This window comes from Pelophylax lessonae (genome assembly GCF_965119305.1).
Source record: "Pelophylax lessonae genome assembly, chromosome: 7".
Lineage (NCBI taxonomy): Eukaryota > Metazoa > Chordata > Amphibia > Anura > Ranidae > Pelophylax > Pelophylax lessonae.
Genome location: NC_138774.1, coordinates 186,497,979 through 186,516,622, shown reverse-complemented (window position 1 = coordinate 186,516,622; position 18,644 = coordinate 186,497,979). Strand labels below are relative to the sequence as shown.

At 40.6% G+C, this 18,644-nt stretch overlaps 1 protein-coding gene across 1 annotated transcript in view; it reads right to left on the bottom strand.

Annotated features, from left to right (window-relative positions):
- Positions 1–5,421: 5,421 nt before the first annotated feature.
- NOTCH1 (notch receptor 1) overlaps positions 5,422–18,644 on the bottom strand; it is a 97,691-nt gene continuing 84,468 nt past the window's right edge. The window contains exons 23-34 of the mRNA XM_082263647.1: positions 18,257–18,514; positions 18,059–18,171; positions 15,226–15,794; positions 13,543–13,962; positions 12,702–12,850; positions 11,917–12,136; positions 11,670–11,760; positions 10,706–10,871; positions 10,190–10,488; positions 9,274–9,421; positions 9,060–9,157; positions 5,422–7,031 (exon numbers count right to left, since the gene is read on the bottom strand). Coding sequence (XP_082119773.1) covers positions 5,613–7,031; positions 9,060–9,157; positions 9,274–9,421; positions 10,190–10,488; positions 10,706–10,871; positions 11,670–11,760; positions 11,917–12,136; positions 12,702–12,850; positions 13,543–13,962; positions 15,226–15,794; positions 18,059–18,171; positions 18,257–18,514 — 3,950 coding nt within the window. The 3' untranslated portion in view covers positions 5,422–5,612. The remainder of the gene's footprint in view (positions 7,032–9,059; positions 9,158–9,273; positions 9,422–10,189; positions 10,489–10,705; positions 10,872–11,669; positions 11,761–11,916; positions 12,137–12,701; positions 12,851–13,542; positions 13,963–15,225; positions 15,795–18,058; positions 18,172–18,256; positions 18,515–18,644) is intronic.

Here is an 18,644-nt window from a genome sequence, read left to right as displayed (position 1 = left end):
GACTTACTGGCCAGATCATTAGGTGAAAATAAAAGAAGGCTTAAAAGAAAAAGGAAAAGTTATGCAGCCACCTAATCTAAGAATAGGTAAGCTGCAGTATTTTAAATTTATGTTTTGGGATAAATACAGCTTTATTCCCGTTTTATGATAGTAAAAATTACAAAATACCTTTCAATTTCAATCTGCACCCACTATTATTTTCTATTAAAAAAAAAAAAGACACTTCCTTGCACTGACGCAACCCTGGGACATTATGTACAGCATGCTGTATGACTACAGTTCACCCCATTAATATTTATTCATTATAGAGATGAGTGGGAGGCCAGACTACCAGTCCACTAACCAATTTCACAAGTATCCCAAACTATTATTCCAAGAGGAATTACGATCATCTTTGAGGACTGGTTCGAAAGAGCAGTGCCTGCCAAATCTTTACACTGGCACACTTTTTGAGAGGCATTAAAAAGCAACATGATGCATTTTTAACACCTTTCTTTGGCTCTGATTAAAGGATAAAATTAATAATAAAATATTAAAAGTCTACAAAGCATAATATAAACTTGCCATGAGAGAAATATAGGCTTGCCATTGCTGACCTCTTTGTAAAAAAAAAAAAAAGAAAACCCAGTTTGTTAGCCTGCCCACTAGCATTTTCTGAAGTTCCCAATGGCAGCCTCCACATTTCGCTCATGAGCCATTTCCTTTTTAAGATGAAATATCCGTTTTCTCCCTTGTTTATCTTTTGTACCACTAATCTCCTGCAGGCACTTCATATCTGCATGCAGTCCAGCATTTCTCAGGGCAGGTTTCCCGATGGTGACAACCATGTCTCTGAAATGTGTATTGAATCCAACATTTGTAGTCGCCCTTAGGAGCCAGTGTGTAAGGGTGACAATGCAAGAGCACAATTGGAAGACAGAGACAGTGTTATGCTATAACAAAGCAAGGGCTTGATAGAAGGACCTTTATAGCAGGATCCATAGGTATCATTTTAATAATAAAAAACCGATGAAAAAAAAAAAAACTGATGAAAATATAAAAAATTAAATCACATCTGGACTGTAAGATTCCCCCCCCCCCCCTTAATGACCAGACCATTTTTTTGCGATTCAGCATTGCGTTACTTTAATGTACAACTGCGCAGTACCCAAATAATATTGATGTACTTTTTTTCCCCACAAATAGAGCTTTCTTTTGGTGTGGTATTTGATCACCTCTGCGATTTTTATTTCTTGCGCTATAAAGAAAAAAAAAAAAAAAAAAAAGAGCAAAAATTTTGAAAAAAGAAAAACAATATATTTTTTACTTTCCGCTATAGAACATTCCCCAAAAAAAAAAAAATGTAAAGATCTAATTTTTTTTATAATTTTAGGCCAATTTGTATTCTGCTACATATTTTTGGTAAAAAAAAATCCCAATAAGCATATTTTGATTGGTTTGCGCAAAAATTATCGCATCTACAAACTAGGGGAAAAATTTAGGTCATTTTAATTTTTTTACTAGTAATGGCGGCGATCAGCGATTTTTAGTGGGACTGACATTGCAGCATACAGATCGGACCACTAACTGACATTTCTGACACTTTTAGGGGGACCAATGACATTATTACAGTAATCCGTGCTAAAAATATGGACTTACTGTAATAATGACAATGGAAGATAAGGGGTTAACCTAGGGGCACTCAAAGGGTTAAGTGTGAGCCTAGGGGGTGTTCTCTAACTGTGGGGGGGGATGGGCTTGTAATATCAGAGACCTGTGTTCCTAAATAGCAGGAACACAGGGGCTTTGTGTTGATACCAGAGAGAACAACAGTCTGCTGTGTTTACAACAGCTGACCGCCGTTCTCTCTTCATGGGGAGCGATCGCAGGTGCCGGCGGCAATCGCGGCTGCCCCGCAGGCAAGTGGGCGCGCGCCACAGGATGGCTCCCGCGTACCGCCATACAGGTACGGCGATTCGCGGGAACCTGCCGCCCTATAACTGCGGTGGCTGGTCGGCAAATGGTTAAAGATGACTTTTGAAATTATATTAACAGATTAAAGATTTTAGAGACGAGTTTTTAAATTTCTTTAACCCCTTTCGCCAATAGTACGAATAATATATGTGGCCTCACTGGACTGGGCTTTTTTCCGTGGGGCTGCAAATATGCTTACTTCTCTCGTAGAGCCCCAGGTTTCGTATTAACGATCGGGAGCCGGGACTCTCAGTTCTAGGTCACCTGAGTCCTGTGATTAACCTTTGATTGCTATCAGAGAGATCAGTCACTGAGCCCGCCCTGGGGTTTACTTCCTCTTCTGAATAAAGAGGAAAATACATTACATCTTCCTCTCCTTGCAGGAGATAAAGATGTACACATTTAAAACGTGTGTAAAAAAAAAAAAAAAAAAAAAAAAAAAAAGAATAAATACACTATAAAGAAAAAAAAAACCTTAAATAAAGAAAAAAATAGATCAAGGTTAAATCTCGGTCAGTGCCAGGCTTAGTGTTAGGGGCAAGGGTCAAAGATCAAGGTCGGTGTCAAAGGTTGTGGTCAAGGGTCTGTATATTTTTTGTAGGATTTTTTTTTTTTTTCAAATTGGGCTTTCTTTTGTTGATAAACGGTAATAGTAAAAAAGCATTTTTTAAATTTAGCTGTATATTTCTTGCTATTACCATAATTTACCACCAATGAAAAACCAAAAATAAATTCTCCTGCTCCTGAAGATCATAGCGATACCACATATATGTAGATATGTTGTTTGTACCCCTAGTAGGGCCCAGGAGCAATAGTGCACATTTTCCTTTACATTCTACCTAAAACACGGACACTAATTTTTTTAAAAAAATCTTTTTTGTGCTGAAAAAAGCAAGGTATAATTCACCTGGGTACAGGAAGTAGTTGTGATGATATGTACAGATTTACTAACACATGTCAAAGTTGCAAAATTGTGTTCAGTACATTTCTTTTACCCTCAGGGCACTAAGGGTTAACCAAAGCCAGTGTAGGCTCCCAAAGTTCCTAAAGCGGAGTTCCGGCCTCAAAATTGACTTTACACAATCTGCTTGCTGTACTGTCGCTGAAAGAGAATTGGATAATTTCAATTTTTCTTTTGATTTACTTACCTTATTAAAGAAAATATACTTCCCTTCCTTCCTCTTCCTCCCTCTTCGGCCGCGGCCCACGCCGTCTCTTCCTGCTTTCATTGACTCCTGGGAGCCGAATGTCATCGTTCCCAGGAATCAATGTGCCTGCACCGGCCCCGCTCGTCACTTCTGGTTCAGGCGCGTTCTTCCCTGCTAAACAGCTTCTGGGCATGCCCAGAAGCTGTGCAGGGATGACGCGCCTGCACCGGAAGTGACGAGCGGGGCTGGTGCAGGGCATTCTGAGACTCCCGACGTCACCGAAGAGGACGCTCTGGCTTCAGCTGCCCACACCTGAGATGGTAGCGCTGGACAAGACATTTTCAAGGTAAGTATATCTTCTAAGGGTCCATGTACACGGGACGCTGGAAATGGCCGTTTAGGAGCAGTTGGGCGTTTTTTTCAGAAGCCCCTGAACCCATCTACATTTTATCTTATCTGTCCATGTACACCAGGTCACTTACAGTCATTTGCAGGCAGTTGCGTTCAGGGACTTTTTTTAGAACGCAATTTGCGTTCGAACGTGTGTTTCCCGGCGTTTCAAACGCCGAACGCGATGACCCGCGTTTAGCGTTCGCGTTTTTCCATTTTAAAGGGGAATAATTTTTTTGACCTCTAGGAACGGTTCTAAACGCAAATGCCTGCAAACGCCGCTAAACGCGGGTACAAACGCGACCAAACGGACGTTTCAAACGTCCTAAAAATTCCAGCATTCAAAAGGGACTTTTAACAACGTCCCGTGTACATGGAGCCTAAATGGTAAGTGAACCCGGGGACAGTGCAGAGGCTATCATTGCTGAAATGCACTAGCCCTGACTGTCCCGGGGGTATTTTTAATCGGAAAATTTTTTTTGAGGCCGGAACTCCGCTTTAAATAATCAACTTGGTGAATAAAGGTCTTTAAAAAATGTGTGACCATGCACATTTTTTTGTGTATTTATGTCTGTTGAGCAAAGATTTTTTGGGAACGGTTTCAGAGAGCTAACTATTTTTGTTCCATTATTGCTTTATGTGGTAAATGTGGCAAAGCTCTGCATACATTTCTCTAAATTATGTTTTATATTGTTTTTATTATAACAAACATCCGTTTACAAAGCATAATAAAACAAAATACATTGTATTTGCAAACTACAACTTTGCAGGTAAATACAGTTTTTTTTTCTGCACTACAATCTAGAATTTTATTTTTTGTCTTTTATACAATATGACCCCTGGTCCTCCTGATACTTCTCAACATATCACATCAGACGTGTAGAAGAGATCCACATAGTACAATTGCTGCCAACATATGCATTTGTACGCGATGCCCTAAACTGTTCCGGTGCAAAAGACACAACTGAAGGTCTTGTTACAGTTTTAAGTCCCAATTAATTATTTTCTGAAATTCGCATTTAATGGTTAAAAAGTCTTTGGGTTGGAGTAATGGTTTTAGGCATCCCTCTTCTATCCGGAGGTGTTGGGCACATCCAACCTGATACGTGATATAAATCAGGACATTCACAACGATTTTTTAAACAAAATCTACCATAATTATGTACAGAAATTCTCATGCCACAGGCTTGTACCAAAGACCACTTGTCTTGTGTTTGTCTTGCCGAGGCACCAGCCCCAATCGGAGGGACAAGAGCTTCGAGAAAATGATGTCAAACCTGTAGACACCCATCATAAAACAAATCAATCATACACATTTCAAAAAGGTGACAAACACAACCTGTTTTAGTCCTTTTTTCTAGGTTGTGCCATTTTTGCTCTTTACAATTTACAATATAAAAAAAACAGAAAATGTATTTTGGGCACCAAACAAACTTGTCTGATGCAAATGTTATTTTTTTTTTTTTTTTTACTTGGCAGCATGTCCAAAAATGCAATCAGAAGTCGTTTTCATTTTATGAGAACAACTATTTTTCTGTATTTATAAAAAAAGAGAAAAATATTTAAAAAAAAATATTCTAGTTTACTTAACAACCTGCCATAATACTGGAAAAGTTGATAAAAATTCCATAGGTAACACAATAGCCAAAGAAAACACGGTTACATTTTTCTACAGCTTATAAACATGTACACTCTTTTCTTTTATATATCTATGTATATATATCCAAGATATTGCTTTGCCATGTTTTTTTTGACTCATGGGAAAAATACAGAATAAATAGCCGTTTTTATATCAAGAATCTCTGCTAAAAGTTCTGCCCAGTAAAAAAAAATCTAATTTCTATTTTTTTAAAAAACTTTAAGGCAAGAATATAATACAATCCTAAAAAAAAAAAAAAAAGTTTTCTTTACAAATTAAAAAAAGAAAAAAATATATATAAATAAAATAGGGCAGTATCACAAATTAAAAGAACATAAATAAATAAAAAAAAAAGCTGCAATTGTTCAATTCTCTTATATATAAAACTGTATAAAAAAAGTCCTTCAGTCTATCCCAGTGTCTTAAATTTGCCCAAGTTAAAAAAAAAAAAAAAGCTGTCTTTAAGGTTTTAGTCTTTGCGGTTATTTAAAAGCTTCTGGAATGTGATTATGCTGGGATTGTATATTTGTAGGTGGACTGGATATACCTTCTGACCAATCAGACATATTGGAATGGGGTGAGGAACTTGACCACTGGTCAGGTGACTCAGGAGATGGTGTCAGAAATGGGTGATCTGGCACCTGTAACTGGTGGTTTGGAGAGTTGTCCATAGGGGAGGAGTAACTGTGCTGAGACGGTGGTGTTAAGAACTGAGTGGTCGTCATAGACTGCGTGAGAGGTGCTGGCAATGAACCAGTCAGTATTTGGGTGTCCTGGGGGATTATAGAATGTAGGCCACTGCCTGTCATCTGCTGCATTTCTGATTGGGCCATATCGCTTCCACAAAAAGGAGCACCAATATGGCTGCCGGATGCAGAGTTTGGATTGTGTTGCTGTTGTTGTTGCATACTTTGTTGCTGCAGCTGCAAATTCTGTTGCTGAATTTGTTGTATCTGCTGAGCTTGGAGAAGGTGAGGTTGGTTTGTCATCCGTGTGTTCGGCATGGCCTGGTAGGTCATCATCTGTGTCAGAGCAGCCGGCAAACCATTGTGCAAAGATGTTATCAAACCATGCTGAAGAGCCGATGCTTGTTGGTGGCCACCTTGTTGGAGACTGCTCCTCATGGGATTATATTGGTTTGCTACCATCCCATTCTGCAACCTTGTCAGCCAGTCACACTGCCCATTCATGGCAGTTGCACCACCCACAGTAAACTGCATGGAACCACTGTTTAGAACAGCACTGGGACTGGACACTGAGAGATGAGTAAGACGGGGTGTCATAGCCTCAAAACCCACCATTCTGTTGGAACCAGCAGCCATTTCTTGCTTGGTAGTCATATTTAGGTGATTGAGGCCAATATGAGAATCTGGCATATTAGTGAGGTGGTTCAGAGGCATTGACGGAGACTGTTGAAATGGAGAGGTCATCAGAGGAGGAGAAGAAACATCTGACAAATAGCCATGCGGTGACTCCAACGAGTCAACTGGAGATAACACCCCAGAGCTTCCTGAATCAAGAAGTCCATTTTTTCCATCCTGAGATTTTTTCCGCCTAGCCTTCATGTCTTTGGAATCTTTGCATCCAGGACCCTTGGTGCCAGGCTTTCGAGTCTTCTTCCCTTGTACTGCTTGTTTCATATTCCCAATGTAACCATTTGGGGAACAGATTGGAGGTGACAAGGTTGGAGCACCCATTGGACCATTATGCAGTTGAGGACTCCTCACCAGGTTGTATTCATCCAGTAACCGGACAATGTCATGATGCATGCGTTCCTGGGCGATGTCACGGGGAAGCCTATCCATATGGTCAGTAATGTCTCTATTCGCAAAGTGATCCAACAGCACCTTAGCAGTTTCATAACTTCCTTCTCTTGCTGCCAGGAACAACGGAGTCTCCTCCTGTAAAAATGGAAAGTTCAAATTACGAACATGACAGTACTGGATATTTCTTTCCTTTATATGTATTCAGAAAGGTATGAGCGTTACCACAGAACCCTTTATTTAAGGCACCATTTTGTCACAGGAAAAACAAACACAAAATAAAAAAGTGGTTACAGACTGTATGGCAATTAGTCCAGTAAATATATATATATATATATATATATATATACACACACATATACACACACACATATACATATATACACACACATACACACACACACACATACACACACACACACATACACAGCCTTGCGAAAGTATTCGGCCCCCTTGAACTTTGCAACCTTTTGTCACATTTCAGGCTTCAAACAAAGATTTAAACTGTAATTTTTTGTGAAGAATCAACAAGTGGGACACAATCATGAAGTAGAACGAAATTTATTGGATATTTCAAACTTTGTTGAATTAAAAACTGAAAAATTGGGCGTGCAAAATTATTCAGCCCCCTTAAGTTAATACTTTGTAGCGCCACCTTTTGCTGTGATTACAGCTGTAAGTCGCTTGGGGTATGTCTCTATCAGTTTTGCACATTGAGAGACTGAAATTTTTGCCCATTCCTCCTTGCAAAACAGCTCAAGCTCAGTGAGGTTGGATGGAGAGCTTTGTGAACAGCAGTTTTCAGTTCTTTCCACAGATTCTCGATTGGATTTAGGTCTGGACTTTGACTTTGCCATTCTAACACCTGGATATGTTTATTTGTGAACCATTCCATTGTAGATTTTGCTTTATGTTTTGGCTCATTGTCTTGTTGGAAGACAAATCTCCGTCCCAGTCTCAGGTCTTTTGCAGACTCCCATCAGGTTTTCTTCCAGAATGGTTCTGTATTTGGCTCCATCAATTTTAACCATCTTCCCTGTCCCTGCTGAATAAAAGCAGGCCCAAACCATGATGCTGCCACCACCATGTTTGACAGTGGGGATGGTGTGTGCAGGGTGATGAGCTGTGTTGCTTTTACGCCAAACATAACGTTTTGCATTGTTGCCAAAAAGTTTGATTTTGGTTTCATCTGACCAGAGCACCTTCTTCCACATGTTTGGTGTGTCTCCCAGGTGGCTTGTGGTAAACTTTAAACAACACTTTTTATGGATATCTTTAAGAAATGGCTTTCTTCTTGCCACTCTTCCATAAAGGACAGATTTGTGCAGTATACGACTGATTGTTGTCCTATGGACAGAGTCTCCCACCTCAGCTGTAGATCTCTGCAGTTCATCCAGAGTGATCATGGGCCTCTTGGCTGCATCTCTGATCAGTCTTCTCCTTGTATGAGCTGAAAGTTTAGAGGGACGGCCAGGTCTTCCTAGATTTGCAGTGGTCTGATACTCCTTCCATTTCAATATTATCGCTTGCACAGTGCTCCTTGGGATGTTTAAAGCTTGGGAAATCTTTTTGTATCCAAATGCGGCTTTAAACTTCTCCACAACAGTATCTTGGACCTGCCTGGTGTGTTCCTTGTTCTTCATGATGCTCTCTGCGCTTTAAACGCACCTCTGAGACTATCACAGTGCAGGTGCATTTATACGGAGACTTGATTACACACAGGTGGATTCTATTTATCATCATTAGTCATTTAGGTCAACATTGGATCATTCAGAGATCCTCACTGAACTTCTGGAGAGAGTTTGCTGCACTGAAAGTAAAGGGGCTGAATAATTTTGCACGCCCAATTTTTCAGTTTTTTATTTGTTAGCAAAGTTTGAAATATCCAATAAATTTCGTTCCACTTCCTGATTGTGTCCTACTTGTTGTTGATTCTTCACAAAAAATTACAGTTTTATATCTTTTGGTTTGAAGCCTGAAATGTGGCAAAAGGTCGCAAAGTTCAAGGGGGCTGAATACTTTCGCAAGGCACTGTGTGTGTGTATATATATATATATATATATATATATATATATATATATATATATATATATATAAATATAAATATAATGTATACATACTACAGACCCCATTTACAACTAAAAGAGAGCCTTCTACAGCTCATACCTTATTGTTTTGCATGTCCTTGTTGGCACCGTTTTTGAGCAGGACTGTTGCAGCATCCACATTATTTACAGCTGCAGCCCAGTGCAAAGCAGATTTTCCTGAAACAAATTGAAAAAGCAAAATTAAAAAAAAATAAAAACATTTTCCATTTTTCAGAATGCACCAAATCAGGTACTGCAGTAAGCAAAGAGGACACAGATCATCAAATCCTTACCTAACTCATCAATTGCATTCACATCAGCATGAGAGTTGATAAGTTCTTCAACCATGCCTTCCACCGCCAGGCGAGCCGCCAGGATCAGTGGCGTCGTACCATCACACATACGGGCATCTAGGTCTGTTGCTCTGTTCCGAATAAGAATCTGTTCGCAGAAAGGAAAATTGATAAAAAATTAATACCTTGAACATCAATGATTCCACAAGAGAGTTATGCCAATTGTTGTAGTTCTGCTGACCTTCAGGCTTTAAAACTTTAAGGAATCTTAAACAAGTATACCCATTTGGAAGTTCTTCCAATGCTGCCTGCCTGCTCTAGACCAACGATTCAAAGTGTTAAAGCAAAGACAGACAGTAAATTAGGTTTTCAGAGGGCATTTAAGCACTGGGAGTCTTCATGCTGCTCTCACTACAGGTTTTCTTAAAGAATGCTAGACTTTTGAAAACCTATTAGACATAAGAATATGCCTAGCTTAATGTAAAAAGTCTTACTGTAGTGTAGTGAAAAAAAAAAAATTGTTTGCAGTTATATGTGAACACGAGACAGCCATATTTTTGCATTATATACAATGGTTGTGTTTCCTCTAAAGAGAGCTACACAGTGATTGCACCTTACTGTTTTTCAGAGTGACAAGGACAACAGACCCTTCATATTTATGTCAGTCATTGATTGACAGGTTTGCAGAGCTCACTACCCTATACACACACAGAGAAACTCTACAGATCTCAACTTGAGACAGCAGCATGAAAACATGGCCAAAGCAAAACACAGAAAAGGCACATTAAAAGTTACTTTTAAAATAGTCATCGTTAAATATGACAATAGCAGCTCAAAATTTGCACTACAAAAGTACACTTTACATTTAATCCAAACAATAAACCTGCCATTATGAAATACAAAATAATTATTGTACCTGAAATACGCCTTGAGCATCTGCAGCAACAGCGGCATGAAGAGGAGTTCGCCCCATGTTATCTTGGACATTGGCATCTGCACTAGATTCCAGTAATCGTTTGGCGGCGTCAGCTCGGGCGTAACGGGCGGCCAGGTGGAGTGGCGTCTCTCCGGTGCGGTCAGTTTGGCTATGTAAGCAAGCGCCCTGACCAATAAAGTCTGAGATCATTTGGCCAGAGGCATCTTCATCCTCCTCGCTGTTGCCAGTTTCCAATCCTCCTCCACTGCATGCTGCTATCATGAGTGGTGTGAAACCATCTGAAATGGGTTAACAAACATAGTTACCTTTAGACTGATGCCAGAACTTATAACTTCAAATTCCACCCATAAGACGTTTACATAAAACTGTATGCTGTGCAATGGGCCAGTGTGACTAGCCAAAAAAGGCAAATGACAACCAAAGCCATTTAATTACTTTCGTCTGGTAACCCTTATACTTTATAGAGAAAAGACTTCACCTGAATGGTCATCATACCTGGTCCGCGTACATTGACGTCCATACAGTCAGCATCGATTTCTCCCTGTGGCGGTGTGGGTGCCATGGAAGGGACTCGAAGGTCAGCTGCATCCAGATGTTGTTGGGTCCATTGTCTGTGATCAGTTTGATCACTGAGGTCAGGAAGCATCACTTGATCTTCAAACTTAGCAGAACAAAAACAGAGATTAAAACGACATCACATTTCCAAAATGCTAGCATTTAAAGGTCATTTACACTCAAAACATTAATGCTGCTTGTAAATGGAAACTGGTGTGTTGAAGCTCCAGCTTAAACTGGCTCCTAAAAATTCCAATGACAATATTTTCCTGTGGCAATTCGTGTCATGGGCTCTGCCGTAATGGTGAGATTTGAGATTTCCTCATAGTAATTTGTATCTTTGCCCCTCTCACAATTGGGAGATTTCCCCATGCACTTTGTGTTTGTGCCACTCTTACAATGTCAACATTTCTCTGCAGAAGCTTGTGTCTGTCCTTCCAGCAACGGTAGGGTTCCCCTTCCCTAGCTTGTGTCTCTGCCCCTCCCACAATTAAGAGATTTTCCTGCAGTAGTTTATGTCTCGTCCCCCATAAGGATATAGCTTTCACACCGTTGTACTCCCCACTTTTAAGTTTGTTCTATATTATAGCACCGATGGCCACAGTGTTTGAGCAGATTTAAGGTAAGGAGATCTTACCACTGGAGGCATGGAGCGATATGCATAGCTAATATGTGATTTAACTATCCAACAATCATGCAAAGACAGAAAACACCAGTTTTGCATCTAACTGAACTTTGAACGTGTGTAAATCTAAACATAAAAAGCTGAAAAATTAATTTGGACAATTCACAACTTTCTATAATAAACATCTTATTAGCTCCAATATCTAGATTTGTAGATTATAATGTCCCTGGAAACAAAAATCAATGTGGACAATCTACAGAAGTCTAAGGAAACACTTACTCTGAATCTCTTGTTGTCCAACGTTTCTTCATCACCCCACTCATTCTGATTGTCATCCATCAGGGAACCGTCTGCACCATTCTTCAGAGGCCTTTAATGTTAAGGGGGGGGGGGGAGAGATTAGACAACATGCTGTATTAACAGATTAAGCAATAGAATAAAATTCTAAATGACAAAAAAAACATTTTTCTCTCCAATGTCACTTCTCCCCACCCTTTTATCAGGAAAAAAAAATGTTCTCACTTACTTTAAGCCCACAGAATCTTCCCCAAGGGGCTCTCTGCGTTTTTTCGTCTTGTTTGACTCTTTCACTGTGTAACCCTCTGGGAACCAGAGGTGTCCGTGCTCTCGCCGTCTCTTCTTGTTCACGATGACCCCAGCCACGAGGAAGATCAGCAGGAGAGCGACGGCTCCAACAACCAAACCAGGATACAGTGAAGAGTTGGGTGATGAAGGTCCAGTTTCACCTGAAGGAAAACAGGACAGACTTTGTAAGACAGACATTAAAGCTGCATTTCACACCGCAGACACAAGGAAAATGAAGGGGAATTTGTTAATAAAAAAAAAAAAAAGGAGTACTTCAGAAGAAAAAAAAAAAAAAAACTAAAAATGTTATTTTCTCTTACTCATCAGAATTGCAAATTACTGTTAAAATTCTCTTTGCCCCAGCAGGCAGTATCAGGAGACAGGTTTGCTTTACTCCTTTAAGAAAACGGATTAATGAACTTCATATCACTGCGCTCTCATTGAGCTGTTAAGTCAGAGGATTTAAGTGGGATTTTATAGATACGGTTTCCACCACCTTATGTATGCGATTGATCAATTTTGCTCTTCTCCTCCCCCCCACCCTTAAAGCATTAATGATCCCAATATAAATCTAGAGAAGCCAAAAAAAAAAAAAAAAAAAGAAACATAAAAAAGGTATACGATTTACTCAGTTAGGAGGGGAAAAAAAGAAAGTTTTGGTATTTTAGGTCATCGGGTTTTAAAGAGTATGGAATATGTCCTTCTCTATATTGGTATTTCACTTACTTTTGACAGCTTCAATCTTATATGGGATGTCTAGGTCCCCAAGGGAGGCCAAGGCCCCAAGGAAAGCTGCTACATCTGTTGCACTGTTAAAGCACTGAGATGAAGCCTGGAAACATTGCCGATTATCTATTTCCAAGTATACAATGGACCTGTTAAGAAAAAAGGGTTAGTTATACATAGCAGTTTCTAATTCTAAGACATATACTTTATAGTTTTGGATAAAATGCTAAAGGGCAAGAATCTCTGCCAGGTTTCTAGTGTCACCAGTAACCCCAGTCCCCCTGAACTCAAAGGTTATGAAATTTTAACATTGTAGGAGGAGCGGGAGACAAATTAATGTGGGAAAAGCTCACTATTGTGGGAGGGGCAGAGACACAGACTACTGTGTGGAATCACTGCAGAAGAATCAGAGACAACTATGGCAAGGAACTATCACCATTGTGATAGGGATGGAGAAAAAGTACAGAAAAATCTCATCTTGTAGGAGTAGACACACAAATTACTGTATGGAAATCGCACCATTGTGTGAGGATCACAGACCCAAACTACTGCAGAAAAGTTTCAGTATTCTGGGAGGGTCAGAGGCACAAACTACTGCATGGGCGTCCCACAATCTTGAGCGGGTTGGAGACACAAACTACTGAGGGGTGATTCCATCATTGTAGAAGTTCCGGCACACTACTGTAGAAAAATCATACCACTGTGGTAGGGGCAAAGACAAACCAAACCGCTCTATGGAATTCTCACTATTGTGGATATTTGATTGATAATCAATAAATGTGTGAAAAACCTTTGGCGAAATGGCATATTTAATTGATAATGCAACAAAAACTTCTCTTACCCTTTTACTTCTAGCTGGTCCAGTTCCCTCCGATAACGTCCAGGGATCAAGGAATCCTTCAAACTGCTGAATATGGCACTAGGGGCCTCAGACCATTCTGGCACAGACCGTTTAATGTGATGTTTCTTAAGCTCCTCCTTGTTTCCATAGTAAGGGATGATCTTTAAATCACCATTTTCATTCTTCTGAAAAACAACATTGGTGTGCAGAATTCGACTCAGCTCTCTGAGGAAATTAAAAGAGTTGTTTTTCAGCTCCTCTGGTGTCATCAGGACCACCACCACCAAGGTGCCATCCGCTAGTTTCTCAGGCATGTTGTTGGCGCAATCCAAACCATCCCATTCACACTCCGCATTGTTGCAACCTTGATCACAGTGCCCGTCCTGGAAATGGTCTTTGCAATACTGGTCATAAAGAGGACTGGAGAGGGAGAGAAAAAGGAAACGCAATAAGCAAATTCTGCAAAATTAATGTCATTTCCAAATTTACGACAAAAAACTTTAACCACTTGCCGACTGCCGCACGACTATCTACGTCGGCAGTCAGCCCCTCACAGGCAAAGCGACGTAGGTCTACGTCGCTAGCCTGTGAGGGTCTAGGGAGCGAGCGCACGTCGCCGGAGGCGCGCTCCCGCTCCCGCGTGGTCACGGGCCCCCCCGCGCGTGTGACCGGCGGACCCGATGTCCGCCGGTCACTCTGCGATCGCCGCTGCAGAGGGAGAAAGTCAGGCAGCTTGTGTAAACAAGCCGCCTGTCATTCTCCCCTGTGTAGAAACTGTAAACACACGGTTCTAATGTAGAACCGTTGATCACTGTTTCTACAGCTCAACAGACAGCCAATCACAGTTAGAATCACGCCCCTAGGGACACACACAGCCCCTCCCTCTCAAATAAAGTTAACCCCTTCACTACCAGTGTAATTTTGCAGTAACAGTGCATATGTATAGCACTGATTACTGCAGTAATGTCATTGGTAACCCCAAAAATGGGTCCGATCTGTCCGCCGCAATGTCGCAGTACCGCAAAAAAAAAAAAAAAGAAAAAAACGCAGATCGCCACCATTACGCGTTAAAAAAAACAAAAATGACAAAAATCTTTCCTTTTGTTAGTAAATGCGATAACTTTTGCTCAAACCAATCAAAATACGCTTTTTGCGATTTTTTTTACCAAACATGTGTAGCATAAAACAAATTGGCCGAAAATGTTAAATTTTGATTTTTACATTTTTTTCTTGGGGAATTTCATATAAAAAAATGTGAAAAATATTGTTATTTTTGCAAAATTGACGCTCTTTTTTTGTTTATAGCGCATGATCAAAAAAAAAAAAAAAAAAAATTGCACAGGTGATCAAATACCACCAAAAGAAAGCTCTGTTTGTGGGAAAAAAAGGACTTCAAATTCGTTTAGGTACAGCGTCGCACGACCGCGCAATTGTCCGTTAAATTCACTCAGTGCCGAATCGCAAAATACCCCCTGGTCAGGAAGGGGGTAAAATCTTCCGGGGCTTAAGTGGTTAACATGTGAGATAAATGTGAAACATTGCTTATGAATACCTGATTTTTACCAACTGACTTCCGCTTTAATACAATCTTACATTAATACTTGGCTAGAGCTTGTTATAAAATTTCTAAGCATAACTTTTTTTTTTGCAACAGATTATCAATTACTTTTATAATCGACTTACTTGCACTGAACTTCAATTGTCTGGCAGTCAAAGCCATCATAGAGGCAGCCTGCATTGTTGCACTGTGAGTCGCATTTGTCATCGTTGAAGTACTTCCAGCACTGCAGTGCCTGCGAACAGTTCTTCCACGGGTCATTGAAGTCAAGTGAACAGTCTCCTCCGTCCCATCCACAGGCATTACTGTTGCACTGAGCATTGCAGATTTTGTTCCCGGCTTGTGCAGCGCACCAGTCGCTCTCACACTTCTCATTGATTTTGGGTGGGATGATGTCCTGGCCAGGACCACCTTCAAATTCGTAGTCCAGGATGTGGCAGAAGAGACCATTAAAATGCCTGGGACAGATACACTGATAAAACGGCTCCTGGGGAATTGACTTGCATGTGCCACTGTTATAGCAAAAATTTGGACTGCAAGAACTGCTGACTGCGTGTTCGCACTCCAGACCAGTGAACCCATCAGCACACAAACATCTGGGGCTCTTTGAAGTAGATATACAGGTGCCACCATTCAGACACTGAAGGTTCCCACATATGCGAGTGTCATATTCACAAGTAGCGCCATCAAATCCCTGCAACAAAGACACTCAATAAATGATTTCATTCATTTAAGAGAAAAGTGCAGACTTGGTATATATATATATATATAATATATACATATACACACACACACACACACACACACACACACACACACACACACATACACATACATACAAGTGAAAGATATCAGCTTGATGTGAATATTCTTATCACTACCAAATACGACTTAAAAAAACCTTGTTTTAATATCTCTTGTGTAATTGTATGTTTAAGTGGTAGCAGCCATATCTGTTTAAGACATATAGAAGCTCTGCTTGCAAGTGTATGAATTAGCCAACATACTTAATACACTGCACTCCTAGTTATTCATTTGTTTTTTATAATAAGTTTTTTATTAATAAATCTAAGTTCACTGTTAAATGGTAAAATGATTCACACCATTCAGAAATGTGTAAATGAGATTCACAAGTTTAGGTAAAGAGATCAAATCCTTTAAACCTAAACACAAAACCAAAAGAAATAAGCCTCAGATTAGTGAGGGGTTGAGGTGCTGTCCTTAGTATACAGTAAACAATGATGAAAGGAGAAATAGCCTTTTCTCTTCTACATGAATGCCTTTATGATCCAATAAAACACATATGACCACAGACATCCATAGTAAGAATGGTGTGGGCAATATGAGTGGATTGCAGAAAATATGGAAGGTTGCTCACAAGAACTTAAACACGATACCCAGACCCCCCAGATTCTGTTAAATTTATCAAGCCAACCTCTGGCTTCATATGCCAGTTGGGTTAATTTTACCTTTATGGATAAATTGCTGCAATTAACATAAGCTTGGCTATACATGTACCGAAAGTCAGCTGGTTCACCAGGGAGCGGCCAACTTTGCGGTCTGTTCAACAGAAGCTGGTCTAACAACTGGCTTCTGTTAAATGGTCATGCTGGAAAACCAACAGTCAATCAGCACTTGCAGCCAATGACTGAAGATTAGTGTATTCTGGTGAGTGGAAAGTTCCCGCTGTCAGAATAAAAAGACACAGAGATCCCTGCATCCACATTGCTTGCATTGATGCGGGGATCTGAGTTTCTGTTCAACTTGCTGGTTGAATAAAAAAAAAAAAAAAAAAAACAAACACTTAGCGTATATACGCTGCTTAAGATATTAAGTGGCGGTTCACACTTCCGCGTGTGCGACGATCGCATGTAATATTGGAGCTCACTGCTCCTTCATTACATGCGATCGGATGTGCAGTGCAAATTCAGCCATACACTTTGTATGGCTAAATTTGCACTGCACCCGCACAAAACTCGCACATGAGGCATTTTTTCAGTCGCATCAGGATTGGATCACACAGTCGTTCAAACTTGTGCGATCCGATCCTGTGCGAACTGTCAGATCGCACTGCGATATGCGATCAAACTAGGGGTGTCGTTAACATTTCATTGACACCCCCAGCGTATCGCATATGGCAGTGTGAACTGCCAGATGTGCGTTTGCGATGCGGGAACAGGCCGCGAATTCGCAGCCTTCCCGCATCGCACAAGTGTGACCCAGCACTGAGTCACATTAAAGGTTCGGGTGTTTTTAAAAAAAAAAAAAACAAACAAACCGGTTATACTTACCTGTTCTGTGCAGTAGTTTTGCACAGAGCAGCCCCGATCCTCCTCTTCCCGGGTCCCCCGCCGCTGCTCTTGGCTCTTCCCCCTTGACCAGTGCCCCCAGAGTACGCAGCTTGCAATGGGGGCACTGGTGCATGCTCGCTACCGAGCCCGGCTTGGCCCCGCCCCCACGCTCTCCTCATTGGCTTACTGGCTGTTATTGACCGTATTGGGAGCCAATGGTACCCGCTGCTGTCTAAGCCAATGAGGAGAGGGAGACTTAGGACAGCTGAGTCTGTCGTGCACATCGCTGGATCATGAGGGGGCTGAGGTATTAGGGGGGGTTGTTGGGGGAGCAGCACACAGAAGATTCTTACCGTAATGCATAGAATGCATGAAGGTTAAAAAAAAAAAAAAACACCTTTAAGCCTTTACAACCACTTCAAATCAACTATATGAAAAAATTAAATAGGTTCTCCTGTTTTGCATGTTTGGCCAAGGGAAATGAAACACAGTTGCATACTTTGATAAACAATATCTCACACGTAGACAAATGGTGAAAGTAGAAGAAAGGTTTCCTATGTGACTATAAAGTTAAATAATGTGATCCCGGATTTAAGAAAGGACAATGAGTTTATCCCCATACAGATTTAGCCCATTTATAGATTTTACACACTAAACCTATACTTACAGGTGGACACTTGCAGATAAAACCACGTTCAGTATTGCTAGCGATAGAGCAGGTTCCTGCATTTCTACAAGGTTTCATTTTGCATCCATCAAGCAGCGACTCGCAGCGTCTCCCTGGTTGAAAGGTAAAACACCGTAAGCTCAAAAGCCCAAATCAACTGCACAAAAAAGGGTCAATTGCACCAGGGATGTGTCTTACCTGTGAACCCCTGCCTGCATTCACATCGGTAGTCATTAATGAGCTGCACGCAGTTCTGCGTTCCACGGACATCACAAGGGTTAGACAGGCACTCATTTACGTCCCCTTCACAGCGCTCTCCAACAAAACCTGGCAGGCAGTTACAGTGGTAGCTACCTACGCGGTCAACGCATTTGCCACCATTGAAACATTTCGGCTCATGGTTTGGTCCTTCATAAAATGGATTGCAGTCATCTATGTTAATTTCACAATGAACACCTGAAAAAAGAAAATAATACAAAAAAACACTTTATGAAATGTGGAAGTGTATCTGTAGTTTTCATAATAAATCAGAATAACTGGTCCTCATTGCAAGCAATGGTTTTCACTAAAGGTGGAAGAAAGTAAC